Source organism: Melitaea cinxia, chromosome 14 (assembly GCF_905220565.1).
Source record: "Melitaea cinxia chromosome 14, ilMelCinx1.1, whole genome shotgun sequence".
NCBI lineage: Eukaryota > Metazoa > Arthropoda > Insecta > Lepidoptera > Nymphalidae > Melitaea > Melitaea cinxia.
Window position 1 is genome coordinate 2,013,347 of NC_059407.1, and position 13,992 is coordinate 2,027,338.

General features: G+C 31.6%; 2 protein-coding genes and 1 long non-coding RNA gene across 3 annotated transcripts; 1 reads left to right on the forward strand and 2 right to left on the reverse strand.

Annotated features, from left to right (window-relative positions):
- Positions 1-211: 211 nt before the first annotated feature.
- LOC123659982 lies at positions 212-574 on the reverse strand. The gene is made up of 2 exons (XR_006744112.1): positions 536-574; positions 212-267 (listed from the first exon to the last, which is right to left on the reverse strand). It is a non-coding gene; the product is annotated as an uncharacterized LOC123659982 (long non-coding RNA).
- A 640-nt stretch (positions 575-1,214) lies between these two features.
- LOC123660028 (mucolipin-3-like) lies at positions 1,215-3,468 on the forward strand. The gene has a single exon (XM_045595171.1). It carries the CDS (start codon positions 1,273-1,275, stop codon positions 3,082-3,084), a length of 1,812 nt encoding a protein of 603 aa, XP_045451127.1. The 5' UTR covers positions 1,215-1,272; the 3' UTR covers positions 3,085-3,468.
- Positions 3,469-5,769: 2,301 nt separating this feature from the next.
- Positions 5,770-9,166, reverse strand: LOC123659565 (facilitated trehalose transporter Tret1). The gene is made up of 2 exons (XM_045594772.1): positions 9,038-9,166; positions 5,770-8,092 (listed from the first exon to the last, which is right to left on the reverse strand). Exons 1-2 carry the CDS (start codon positions 9,126-9,128, stop codon positions 6,732-6,734), a joined length of 1,452 nt encoding a protein of 483 aa, XP_045450728.1. The 5' UTR covers positions 9,129-9,166; the 3' UTR covers positions 5,770-6,731.
- Between the last annotated feature and the right edge of the window lie 4,826 nt (positions 9,167-13,992).

Consider the following 13,992-nt stretch of genomic DNA (forward strand, 5'->3'; position numbering starts at 1 on the left):
CATTACAATACTAAGGTAAATTTTGCTATCCCTTATAAGGTTATAATAGCTCAGGTGGGAAATCGGGCTATCCAGAATTTAAATAACCAAGGTTCGAGTTCAGATGTGTCCAGTCAGATTACTTTTTATTTCTTCCTTTTATCTAACATATCGAGCAAACCTCGCTCATCCAGGTACCTACTATATAATTAGGTAATAAAACAAAATTCTGTTTTAGTTTATGTAGTCTCATACAGTTTAATTTAAAAATAAAAACAATTGCAAGTTCTGAAAAAGAAAACCACGAATCAGTATGTACCTAAATACAAAATGAATATCTAGAAACACATATAATATGCGAAACATAAATTTTGTTTGATATATAGGCGCATATATTATTTTATTTCTTATATGTATAACATACTAAAATATTATTTTATGAATTTCAACAATAATGAAATAAAATTAAATAATAAAATGAGAGAGATATAAATCGGTCACTCGGACAGTACTCGTTTGAGTTCGCCATTATAATTTCGGAATACATTATACCTACCTAATGTTCGAATTAAGAGTACGTAAACGGTTGAAGTACATTGATGTTCGTACCTACAGCATTATAATCCAATGACACGCGCTGTTGCCGCTTTTATCAATCCTAGCGCGTCGAGTTGAAGGTCACTTGCACGGAGCGGCAACGTCGTAGAAGTATCGATAAAAATTTCGTTAATTCTTGATATTAGAGGTAACGTTATCGGTATCGTTAAAATTCTATTTAACGGTAAAATTTAACGTTAAAAAACGTTTTCGTTACCGAATTACCGTTAAAAGTTTTAACGGTAAAACAGGTATCTGTTAAAATTAACGCTATTTACCGGTACTTTATAATGGTAATTGGTAACGGTAACAAGCCCTGATTGTACTCTACTCTGTGCCGCCGTAAGCCATTAGATAACAGTTGTCAGTAGTCAATAGCCAACAGAACGTCAAAAACTTACAACACAGTTGAGTGTTGATTGTTGCAATTTGCATTATCTACCTACTACTTATATAGGTTTTCTATCTACACTGCTATATTAATCACCTGACAGAAAGTGACAGAAGAGAAAACATTGAAAACAACAAAGAAAACTTGTTGGAAGATAATTGTGTCCACGTCCTAGTGCGCCCACCTGAATAATATCTATCTTCTTCAAGGAAAAATTAGGTGTTTTCAACGTTCAATAAAGTAGCTTTCTAAATTTTCGTAACTAAATATTTATTTTACTAAAAATATTCCTTGAATATATTTTAATGGATCCTGTAATGTCTTCTTCTGACGAAAATCAGCCATCGGACGCAGACGAAACTCAAAGACCAGTGGAAGTGAATGAAAACAATCGCGAAAACGAGCGAGGTCGAATACCATGGTCAGCACCAAGTACCTCAGCGCTTAGTCAGATGGAACACAAAATGCGACGTAAGTTGCAATTTTTTTTCATGAATCCAATTGAAAAGTGGCAAGCCAAGCGTAAATTTCCTTATAAGTTCGTCGTTCAGGTCATCAAAATAGTCTTGGTAACTCTCCAACTTTGTCTGTTTGCTCATAATAGATACATTCATGTCAATTATACGTGGGATAACAGGATCAGTTTCTCCCATCTGTTCCTATTTGGCTGGGATGCAACAAGGGAGATTAATGCTTATCCTCCTGGTGCTGGACCCTTAGCTGTGTATAAGGTTGACGAGTTTTATAATTCTCTGAATTATGCTTATGAAGGCTATTCTAACTTGTCAAATGCCATTGGACCATATTCGTACAACGATGAGGACAATATAAAACCAAATCCTTTATTTTGTCAATATTATTACAAAAAAGGTATAATAAATGGTTTCAACGAAAGCTACGAGTTTAACTCAGAAATTATATACACCTGCATTAATTTTACAAATGGAGAAAATAAATCCTTCAAATCTCAACAATTTATTCAAGATGCAGGTTTGGAAGTAAACTTTGCAGCATTAGTTCGAGCTGAATTGAAATTTTCAATTAAAACTATTAATTTCAGAGCTGCCGGGCCTATAACTCCACCAGATTGTTTCAGATTTGATATAAAAATAATTTTTGACAATGAAGATCATGATGGTCAAATGTCATTATACCTGGAGGCCGAACCTTACAAACTGGCATGTAAGGGAGACAAAGATTATGTCACTGATAATCAAATTGATCAAGTACTTAGAAGTATTTTAAATATATTAGTTATACTTATTTGTAGTGCTTCACTCATATTATGCAGTCGAGCAATTTACAGAGCACAACTGCTCAAAGAACTTACTGTCCAATTCTTTAGACAAGCATACAATAAGCAACTTAGTCTAGACGGACGTTTAGCATTCCTTAATATATGGTATATCATGATTATTATAAATGATATACTGATCATTATGGGTTCTGCAATAAAAGAGCAAATTGAACGTAACCAGTTTACAAATGACCAGTGGAACATTTGTTCACTATTTTTGGGTATAGGAAACTTGTTAGTTTGGTTTGGTGTATTGCGTTATCTAGGCTTCTTCAAAACATACAACGTAGTAATACTCACCTTGAAAAAAGCCGCACCTAAAATATTCCGATTTTCATGTTGTGCTCTACTGCTTTATGCTGGATATATGTTTTGCGGTTGGCTCGTGCTTGGGCCGTACCATATGAAGTTTCGTTCACTAGCAACAACTTCTGAATGTTTATTTTCATTAATAAACGGCGATGATATGTTTGCCACATTTTCGATAATGTCTAGAAAATCACCAATGTTGTGGTGGTTTAGTCGAGTGTATCTATACTCATTTATAAGTTTATATATTTATGTCGTTCTTAGTTTATTTATTTCAGTGATAATGGATGCTTATGATACTATTAAACAATATTATAAAGAAGGTTTCCCAAAGAATGATTTACAGCAATTCATTGGGGAAACAAATCTTGAAGAAGTTTCTTCTGGTCTTTTTAGGACGCAGAGTTCTTCATCGCTGAATGAAGTTATGAATTCATTATTTTGTTGTAATATTTATAGAAGTGCTTATTCTAAAATAGGAGGTGGAAATTCGAGTCTCACTTTGTTATAGGCATTGTAATATATTAGATAAATTTAAATGTTTTAAAGAAGCTAGTACTTGTAAATAATTATATCAGTAGCTGATAAGCTATGTCAAATGTAGATATTATCAGTAAATATTTATGCAATACGATTATGATATTATTGCTATAAGAATTGTAAATAAGTTACCATTAATAACCAAAGAATTTTAGTACGTTAATTGGTGAATTTTTTGTATAATTTTGAAAGTTTTTTTTAATGTAAAAATTTGAAATCAATTTGTAAAAAAAGCAGCTTAAATTCGAGTAAAGTTAATTATAATGTATATTTTAATGTAGTAAGTTGTAATAACTGTAAAACAAACGATGCATAATAGTCATGTATTTTTACAATAAAATGTTTTTGTAAGGAATGAACGGTTTATCATTTATTGCTGTATAATATGTATTTAGTTACTGTAATTTAATATATAATTCGACCAGAAGTCGATCACATATAACACAGATACAATATGAAACAACGAATCATATGAACGCTTATTCCACTAACATGTTTTACAATTGTAATATCTGCTTAAGTACTTAGTAACGTAACATATATCTTTCTCTTTTTCTGTCTTCACTAACTTATATCTCTCTCTCAACTACCGTTCGCCTCGCTCGATCACACCTTTCGTAACGCTCTCATCACGCATTCACCAGCTTATTCCCCAAGTCAAGCGTGCGTAAAGTTTTATAAAATTTACTTGTAATCATCCTGTAATTGAGCACTCAAATTTAACAACATTATCAGTTAATATATTTGTATTACAGATAAGAGAAATTCAATGTTTGGTTATCTGTCTACGCCATTATTGAAAAGAAGATGCGCTTTATTTCTATTATAAAAATAGTTACGACTTATAGATGTATCAGTAACCAACCTAAATTAATTTTTTGTAAAATTAAGCTTGGGTGTGCGCCGAGATTAAAAATTATAATTTGTATACATAGAAATATCAGCCGTTAGCGGGTATCGAACCCGTCGATATTTTTGTAACTTTTAGCAACAACTACCTAGGTACTCTAACACCAGAACTATTTTCAAGTTTCACTCACTATAGATAGTTTAGGTACCTAAGTAAAACTATAGTAATGTTATAGGCAAGAGAAATATTTTATTTGTTGTAGTTTGCTGGAAAGATGAATTTACCGTTCCAATCACTTGATTTGCTCTGAAAACATGTTATACGAGTTCCAATCGTAAACAGACATATTTCCGATGTTTGCTGTTAGTGTAGGTACCTATACCTTTATTATCTAAGCGAAAAATAAATTTTCTAAATATTTTATGTCTCGAAAAAGTTTAATTTTAATAGTTTGATTTTAGTTTTCCAAACGGTATCAAGAAGGTTCTAGTTGCCGAATCGTTACTAAAATTATCGTAAATATATATTGATAGTACCTAGCCCGTTCTCGCAGTTTGTAGTGACCCTGCTTTCACCTCCGAGGGTCGTAGGTTCGATTCGGTGTATTATATATATATATATATATTTACTAGCTGACCCCGCAAACGTTGTTTTGCCATATATGTCATTACCCCCCTCTATATCCTTCCTTATAACTTAGCTGTATGAAAAATAGATGTTGGCTGATTCTCAGACATACCCGATATGCACACAAAATTTCACAAACAGTCCAGCCGTTTCGGAGGAGTATTGTAACTAACATTGTGTGACACGTGAATTTTATATATATGATTTTTCATCGAATTTTTTGTCCATACACAATAAAATATAGCCCATATTACTCCTGAATAGTGTAGCTTTCTATTAGTGAAAGAATTTTCGTGATCGGATCAGTATTTGCAAACATTATTCCTACAAACAAAGTTAGAAACTTTAGCTCTTTTTAATATTAGTATAGATTTATGTATTAATAAATTATAAGTATGTTTATCGAAAAAAAAATATGTAGCTATACTATTCGGCTGTTACCTATAACACAAGCATTAAGCTGCTTACTTTAGGAATAGACGACGGTGTGTGTATTGTGTAGCTATTACCCACTTCAGTTGCCATCTATAACAATATATTAATATCTAAGAAGCGTGCAATATTTTACACCAGTAAGTTTGCCTGCAAATAAAGTGAAGCAATAACACGCGTCTCCATTTTCAAATGTAAATTATGCATATGAGCAGCTTCGTGTTTTTAACATTATTAATGAAGTCATAAAATTATTTATGTGAAAGGATAGAGAAGAAATGCCTATAACAGGTTCAAATTTTAAAATGCACAACTTATTAGTTTAATTCTATACAGCGTAGTAGTGACAAAAGTGTATTCATTGTGTGTTCCTATAGCTGGGGTTTCGATTCTTGCTGTATTCGTGTTTTGTATATGTAGAAATATTTTTGTCCTTGTAGTGTTATCGTATCTGAAAGATATGAAGCGGTCGATCTTGACTGTTGTGGACAGCGATCGTTCCTTTTGGTAGAAAAGCTTCATTTTAAATAGTTATAAAATTTGCGCTTTCTCTGTGGGGAGGGTAGTTGACAATCATTTTTTGTTTTGTTCAAAATCTAAAATAGTTGTACTAATGTATAATCGTAATTGGCGTGTACCTACTTTAAAATAAAAGCAATTGCAAAGCCAGTCACTTTTTCATTTCTCCTCAATGTAAATTTTAAAAAAGCACAATTATTTGACATTATTGTTATGAAAGAAAAACAATTTATCTTAAAACATTTATTCGCGCTATTAAAACTTATTCTAACAACAATATATACAAATACAATGATATAGTTTCGAAATACATGTAATTAGTACAATATTATTAATTGTATTGTTGTAAATTAAAATAGAACATGATATCGACTGAGAAATTGACATGCATTACGAACAATAAAATTTGTCTTTTGTTCGTTCTGCTTACAAATTTTCCAGATTTTTTTGAATTTCAACCAATTTTAACAACAGTACATACCATATATTAATACTACTGATTAAAAATACAAATCGCTAGAAAATCATAAGTTTCAAATGTTATTGCCAGCATTATTTTATATTAAAATAACAATGTGCTGGTCAATTTAACTAAAGACAAAAGACATATGCTGCGTGTTCTAAAAGATAGTTATTGATTATATAATGTACATATTTCTAAATTTGTACTTAAGCAATATACTAAATAAATAATAAATTATTAGCAATAGCTGCTCTACTAACCTTATTATAAAACAGTTTAAAATAAATATGGCAATATCTTGACATTGATAGTTTTAACTTTAATAAATAGATTTTTATGCAGTATATTTGTCTAAATAAATATATTTGTAAAACATTTTAAAATTACAAGTACAGAGTTCATATATTTTCATAACTTATACACTAACAATATCAGTATGTTCCCATTTTGGATGAGAAAAAAAATTCGTTAGTCAAACAAAAAGCTGCTGTGAGCAATCGACCTAATGTTAATAAATTAACTACGTGAAGGCTAAACATTCACATCTTATCCCTAAACGTCGATGAGACGTATCCAGATGATTAAATCTTTGGTAAAGAGCAATAACTAAATTGCTTAAAGAGCACACCAAATTTAGGTTTGTGACACCAAAGACAAGTAGAATTAGCCAACCATAGACCACATAGTAACTCTATACAAAAATACTATAGTCAGTCTTTATGATAGCTCAATTTTTTTCGCTGGTATTCTGTGTCTCCGGTTCCGCACCCAGCATGTATTGGATTTCGTCAACGCTCTTACCCTTCGTCTCTGGGACGATGAAGAATATGAAAATAAATCCCACGAGCATAATTCCAGCGAACACCCAAAATACCTGACCTGGACCGATAGCGGTGTTCAATGAATTGAAAGTACTCGTGACTGTGAAACTGAGAAGCCAGTTGAAGGTACCAGCAGTCGAGCTGACAAACGCTTTGATATCGATCAAGCACAACTCTCCAGCCATCATCCAGGGTATCGGTCCGAAGCCGAGGGAAAACGCAACGAAGAATAACGAGAGCGAGAGTAATGGCAACCACGAAATAGCTTGAACTATCGACGCGTCATCTCCGTGAGTTTCTTTTAAAAAGAAGAAAACTCCCAAGGCTGTTGAACACAAGCACATAACCAGAGCTGAGAATAGAAGCAAAACACGTCTGCCGAGTCTATCGACAGCTAAACTTGAGACAAACGTGGCTACGACTTGTATGACTCCGACAATAATGGTCGCAATCGCAGCCGGTATGGTCGCGCCCGCGCTCGTAAATATCGCAGAAGTATTAAAAATTACAGCATTTATGCCAGAAAACTGTTGGAACAACATAAGCGCGTAGCAGATCAACAACGCCTTAAGTGCCGTTTTCTTAGTTATCGATGATAAGAATGACACAGGGTTGTTTCTAGTGTCTTCAGCTTTGTTCTGAAGTTTAGTCAGTTCGCTATCGACGTCGTAATTCTGACCTCGAAGTTTGACTAGCGCTTCTCTGGCATCATCCAACCTGCCCTTCATGACTAAAAAGTTCGGACTCTCGGGCATAAAGAAGAATACCACACAGAATACTATAGGTATGATCGTGCAGAGAATATTGAACACGAAAACGCTGGTATAACTACCGACCGCATAGGCGAAAAGTATACCGACAGTTATCATCAATTGGAAATAGCTACCCAAAGTCCCTCGTATCGAATCCTGTGCTATTTCACTTGTGTATGCCGGTGCGGTGACACAGAAGGCACCGCCAGCAACGCCAGTGATAAATCTTCCAACCATTAAAGTCGCGACATTTGGTGCAAAGGTTATAAGCAACCAGCCCAAGGTAAATGGTAGTGTCAGTAGAAGCATGGTTTTCTTTCGTCCTATGGCATCCATGACCAGACCAATGGGGAAACATACGGCTGCAGCTCCAAGGTTTATCAAGGAAGAGACCCAGTCACCATTGGATGATGATACTTCGAAAGGGTAGTCCGTGCTGTTTGCTTGAGTTATCTTGAAAACAACGGGCGATGACCAACCGAGCATAGAACCAGCGGCCAGGGCTCCAAGAGTGGCTGGAATAATAAAAATATAAATTACAATTTTGTTTGAAATTTATGGTCATAATGCTCACAATGTTGCCAGTTTTATAATTATTATGAACATATTTTTATGACTTATTTTCATGTGTAAGTAACCTATTTTAAGTTTAGTGTTAGTAATGTTTGTACAATAAAATTATGTGCATTTTTACACAAGCGTATGAATCAAAATCGCTAATTTGTCTATTCCTGTTATATTACTTATTATTTTATTATTATTTCTTATATAGACTGTGGACTGTTAGGTTTATTTATATGTAAAGAATGCTCTATATTTAGAATTGATGAATATACGGTAAAATGTCAGGTGAAATATTATCATAATGTGTATAAAATTCAAATGTTATTTGAAATAATTAAAGTACTGTTATCTATACGAGTGTCGTATTTATATAAACAGATTAAAAATTAAAACATTGTTTTCAATGATAGTTTGTTATGTTATCTAAAAAATGTATTTGTTAAATTTGCTATTAGTATTTATTGTTAGACTGGGAGAACTATGAATTATGCAACAGATTAATAATATACACAAAATTAGATAAAAATTAAAATGTAAGAAAATTATATTTATAAACTTGGTTGTCAACACTACAGAAAATATTTGTACTCTTCAGGGCAGATTATCTTATGGCCTTGTTAGAAACAATATTCTTTGTTTTTTTATATACATGATTAAAAAATCCATAAAAAAAATTGAAGACATAGCTGTTTTTTATTAAGTTATTGCTATATGAATTTGATTGAAATACCATGACCATGGTTGCTTTAAAGTATCCGAAACATTGGGTATCTAAAAAACTTAATAAACTGAGATAAAATCCCAAAAAGTTTTTTATTACAATGTGTGAAATTCGTGTAAACATTAGGAACCAAATATGTTGAACCGTATAATAAAAAAAGAGTATAAAAATGTACCTGACAAGGCCGCGATGTATTGAGGTAATTTTCGGCCAGTATCCTCTTTTGGTTCAACCAGCACCGCTTGTGAGACTCCCACCTCTGCCATGGCTCCGTTGTTTCCTGCCGCAGGCTGGAATAAAAAATTAGTATGTTTAATATTACTTTATTTTTTTATTATTATCAATTGACAGTTTTATGATCATTTTAATACATAAGTTAAAAAATATTGCATAATGGGGGATGTATAAAATCGTTAGGCCATGAACTCTTTACAAAATCTCATAAACCGCTGGATGCATAAAGATGAAATATGGCAGGAAGGTACTTTAAAGTTAATAAAATTCCGCTAAGAACGGTTTTTTTGATAGGGCTGGATTAAAGTTGTCTATATTTCCCAAATAAATTTTACAAAATTTTAAGTAACTAATCAAATTTTAACAATATCTTGTTTATTGGTAACTTGTCTTTCTTTATATGATGAAAAAATGTCGTTAAACATTATATTTATAGAAATATAATAAAAGATTCATTTACGTTATAAATGGATTTTCCAGACATTCCTGTTTTTGTCATTGTTTTTATTTTTGTCTTATTATTTTTTTTTTTTTTTTGTAAACAATTCATACAAAAATAAAATGCAAAATACATGATACGTAGATGAAAAAAATTGTTATATATTTAAGTCAAGGACTACATACTCGTTATCATAAAAATATTTTTTATTACAAGTACAAACAAACCTCATTGTAATTTGAGCTCGGGCCAGCTTGAAGAAGAGGTTCAGTCTCGGAACTATTGTAACGATGACGTCTAAACAAACTCGAACGCATTTTGGACGAAATAAAATAACAGATACACGTAACACAACAAAGGAAATTAATAAAGAACACGATTACATAGTTCGAATTCAAAGAAAAATAGTAAACAATCACTATTTCACGACGTTTGTTTGATGTTTGTTGTCATACTTCAGCTGTTTTGCGTTTTGACTTTTAGCTGTCATTGAATGAATGAAAGTTACGAACAAAGGAGTTGCGTTAGTAAAAATTACAGTATTACAAGGTCTGAAAAATTAAGCCAATTTGTAAAAACGTATTGCAAAATTGTTATAAACAGAAATAATAATAATATGGTTACATCATACACACATATAATATTATGTTTAGTGAATTTAAATGGCTATTTATCGCTACGCCTTACTGTTTTACATAGCAAAGTTGCCATTTTGTGTTATTTCTTCTCGTATCATATCAACCAATTTGTAATTGTGAAATCACTCGCTTCTGGTAAGCGAGATACTTTACAAAGTTTAATGCACACATACATACTTTTACTCGCACCTATTTATTATGGGTTAAAATTATGTCGCTAATTTTGTTTTATAAATAAATATCAATTTCCAAAAAGTTTGCCGTTTATTGGCGTTTGTTAGGATCACGACGTATCACTAAAGATTTTAAATTATTTTTAACATTAAAAATTCATTTTACCACGTTTATTGTAATAAATAACTTTACTAGTAGATAGTCTCGTAATTTTTGCATAGTTCATAACACCAATACAAATGCGAAATTTTGTTCCTAATGACTCCTGTAGTAAGTATTAAACCACCATTGGCAGTCAAAAATATTGATAGGCCAGCAGCTGAAATGAATTAAGACTTTTCGTACCTAAACAGTTAATAAATTACACTCAAATATTATATGTACCGTAAACTTTATTTATGTATATAAAGATACAAAGTATTTCAATACCTTTAGTTCGAGAGTAGAACATTATGCATTCTATTCATATTTTACATCACTTAACAATAATTTTCCGACCTTGACTTTCAGTTGTTATGCGACTATTGAATTACACAAACGAGTAAAATTAAACTTCACGGTAATTTGAACTCTATCTAAAAACTAATAAAGGTAAATTTAACAAATTTATTCAACTATTATCCATGGAGACGTGATTTTTCAATTCTTTGTAATGAAAATAAAACACAGTTTCTACAAAGTTGGATATTTTTATATAAATTATCTGTTTTTATCTTTAATACTCATATCATTAATGCAAAATTTTGTGAGCTCTGGCCACCTTATTCAACACAGGAACACAATACTAATCGAAAGGAGTGCTATTTTTATGTAGCTGTGATCTTCCCTGCCTCGGAGAGCACGTTAAACCACAGATCCCGGTTGTTATCATGTACTCCTGATAGCCATCGTTACTCACGGTAGAGAATATATCCGACAACCCGCATTGGAGCAGCGTGGTGGATTAATATGATCCTTCTTCTACATGGGGAAAAAGGGCCTATGCAGAGCAGTGGGTATTACAGGCTGAAGCGTTATGAATCCAACTTGTTATGGAAAGTTACCGGTCGTAAAAAATTAAAGCTACAAGTCATAAAGCATTTGATAGAGTGGGTACGATATAGCTGAATGTTTAATCTAATATATCTACAATCTGTTGTTTAAATAAAGAAAGAGATAAGACAGATTGATTAAGATTAAAAAAATTATAACATACACTGAAAATATTTTAAATTCTAGATGTTCCCGCGACATTGTCCGCGTAGGATTTAACAAAAAAGTTATTGTTCAGTTCGCAAAGTTATAAAATATATCAATTTCTATAATAAAAGTAGTCTGAGTTGCTCCTTCTACATCAGCTATCTGCCAGTGAAAGTCCCGTCAAAATCGTTCTAGCCGTTTTAGAGATTAGTCGGAACAAACAGACAGACAGAGAGACACAGACAGATAGACAAAAATTGTAAAAAATGTCATCTATAATATAAAAATGAGTCGCTGAATGTGTTGCTAAGCGCAAAACTCGAGAACGGTTGGACCGATTTCGCTAATTCTTTTTTTAAAATATTCTTTGTTCTTACGGAGAGAAAAATTGTAAAAAAAAAAAAAAAATAATTTTCTGAAAAAGTCTAAAAACAACACTTTTCTATACTCCCATACAAAAGATTTGTGATAATACTTAAAAGTCACTGTTAGGCGATACGAAGTTCGCCGGGTCAGCTAGTTTTGATATATATGCCGTGTATACATCCATATGTATTTAGTAATAAGCGGTTATTTTCATATCACAAACAGACACCCAAATTTTATTTATTTGTATAGATTACTATTAGGTATATCATTATTTAAAACAAGTAGATTAGTTTATAATAGAAGGAACTAGATAAATAGGCAGTATATAGTTTCGTAATCGTTTTGAACAGACAGACTTGCAAAAATTCTAAAATAAATAATCGTAGGGCAAGTTGTTTAATAAATACTAATATCCTTCCTATATATTTCTGCCTAGGACGTACGTAAGTATGTATATTTACCTATCGTAATATATTAAAGAAAAAAAAAGTATCAAGTGAATGAACTTTACTGAATTTCTTGTTAAGTGTTATTCGATTATTCTGATTGTACTGATTATTTAATAAACTACAATATTAAAAAGTTACAAACATATGAACCGGCTCTCAACAAGTCAACACTATTGAACACTCATTGAAAAATGTTATTTATTAAATAAATATAACGTAATAGATTAACTAATATCATTGAATCTTAACTGATCACTTATTGTCGTCGGATAAGTTTTTATTATTTCAAGCATATTTTTATTGAAAAAAAAAATATCAGAATAAAAAAACATATTTGGAACAAAATAAGACAAGTGGCCGGTACCTAGAATGACATTTTAAAAGAATAAACGTCTTGACTCAAAAATACAAGTCTTTTCTTAGGAGATAAAATGTTTATGTTTTTGTCTCAATAACATTACAGTCTTTACAGTTATGAAATACGTTATTAATTGTTTGAAGTGAGAATGAATGAAATATATTACTTTGTACAGAAAGAGTTACATAATTGTGTTTGCTCGCAAACGAAAAAAAACCGACTTCAATTACATCGACGAGTAGTTACAACGTAGATCGACGAAAAAATAGTCAAGTAACTGCGCGTTATCAAAGATTACTCAAAAAGTAGTTATCAGATCTCAATAAAATTTATATGTGACCACATGACAAATATCAGCTTTCGATTAAATTAAAAATTATCAAAATCGGTACACCCAGTAAAAAGTTATTGCGGATTTTCAAGAAGTTCCCTCGATTTCTCTGGGATCCCATCATCAGATCCTGGTTCCCTTATCATGGCACTAAACTTGGGATATCTCCTTTCCAACAAAAAAAGAATTATCAAAATCGGTACATCCAGTAGAAAGTTATGTGGTATAATACAACGTAGGTCGACGAAAAAAGCGTCAAGTAAAAACGCATTATTAGATATAGCTCGAAAAGTAGTTATTAGATCTCAAATAAATTTAAATGGGACCAATTGGCACACACCACCTTTCGATTAAAAGAAAATTTGTCGAAATCGCTCCACACAGTCAAAAGTTCTGATGTAACATACATAAATAAAAAAAAAAAAAAAAAATACAGTCGAATTGAGAATCTCCTCCTTTTTTGGAAGTCGGTTAAAAACGAAAGAAACACACCTCTACCTATAGACGTACACCTTTTGTAGATGAATGTGTTATTTCTTTCAAACGTTTTTGTAAAGAATAAAGATATGTAGAAATAATATACACAAAGAAAAAAAATGACGAACTTATTGAAACACAGTTCAATAATTTATTCTGTATGCTAAAATATACGATGATAATTTAAGATATAACTTCATAATAAAATTCATCTACGAGTATCTACTCTCTACTCAACTGTCACCCATTATTACAGACTCCATTAACATGTAAATGGAGACTTGGTGATCAGTATCTATGTTACCTAATATCTAGGTCTCTTATTATCATATAAATAAAAAAATCGGCAAAATAAAGCTAAACCAGAGACTTAGTTGACTTCCTTAGGTGACTTTTGCATAAGTATCGTAATTTCTTTAAATATATTGTTCGATTAATTGACTTTTAACGATTATTTCAAATAATAAAATCAAAATCAAAAA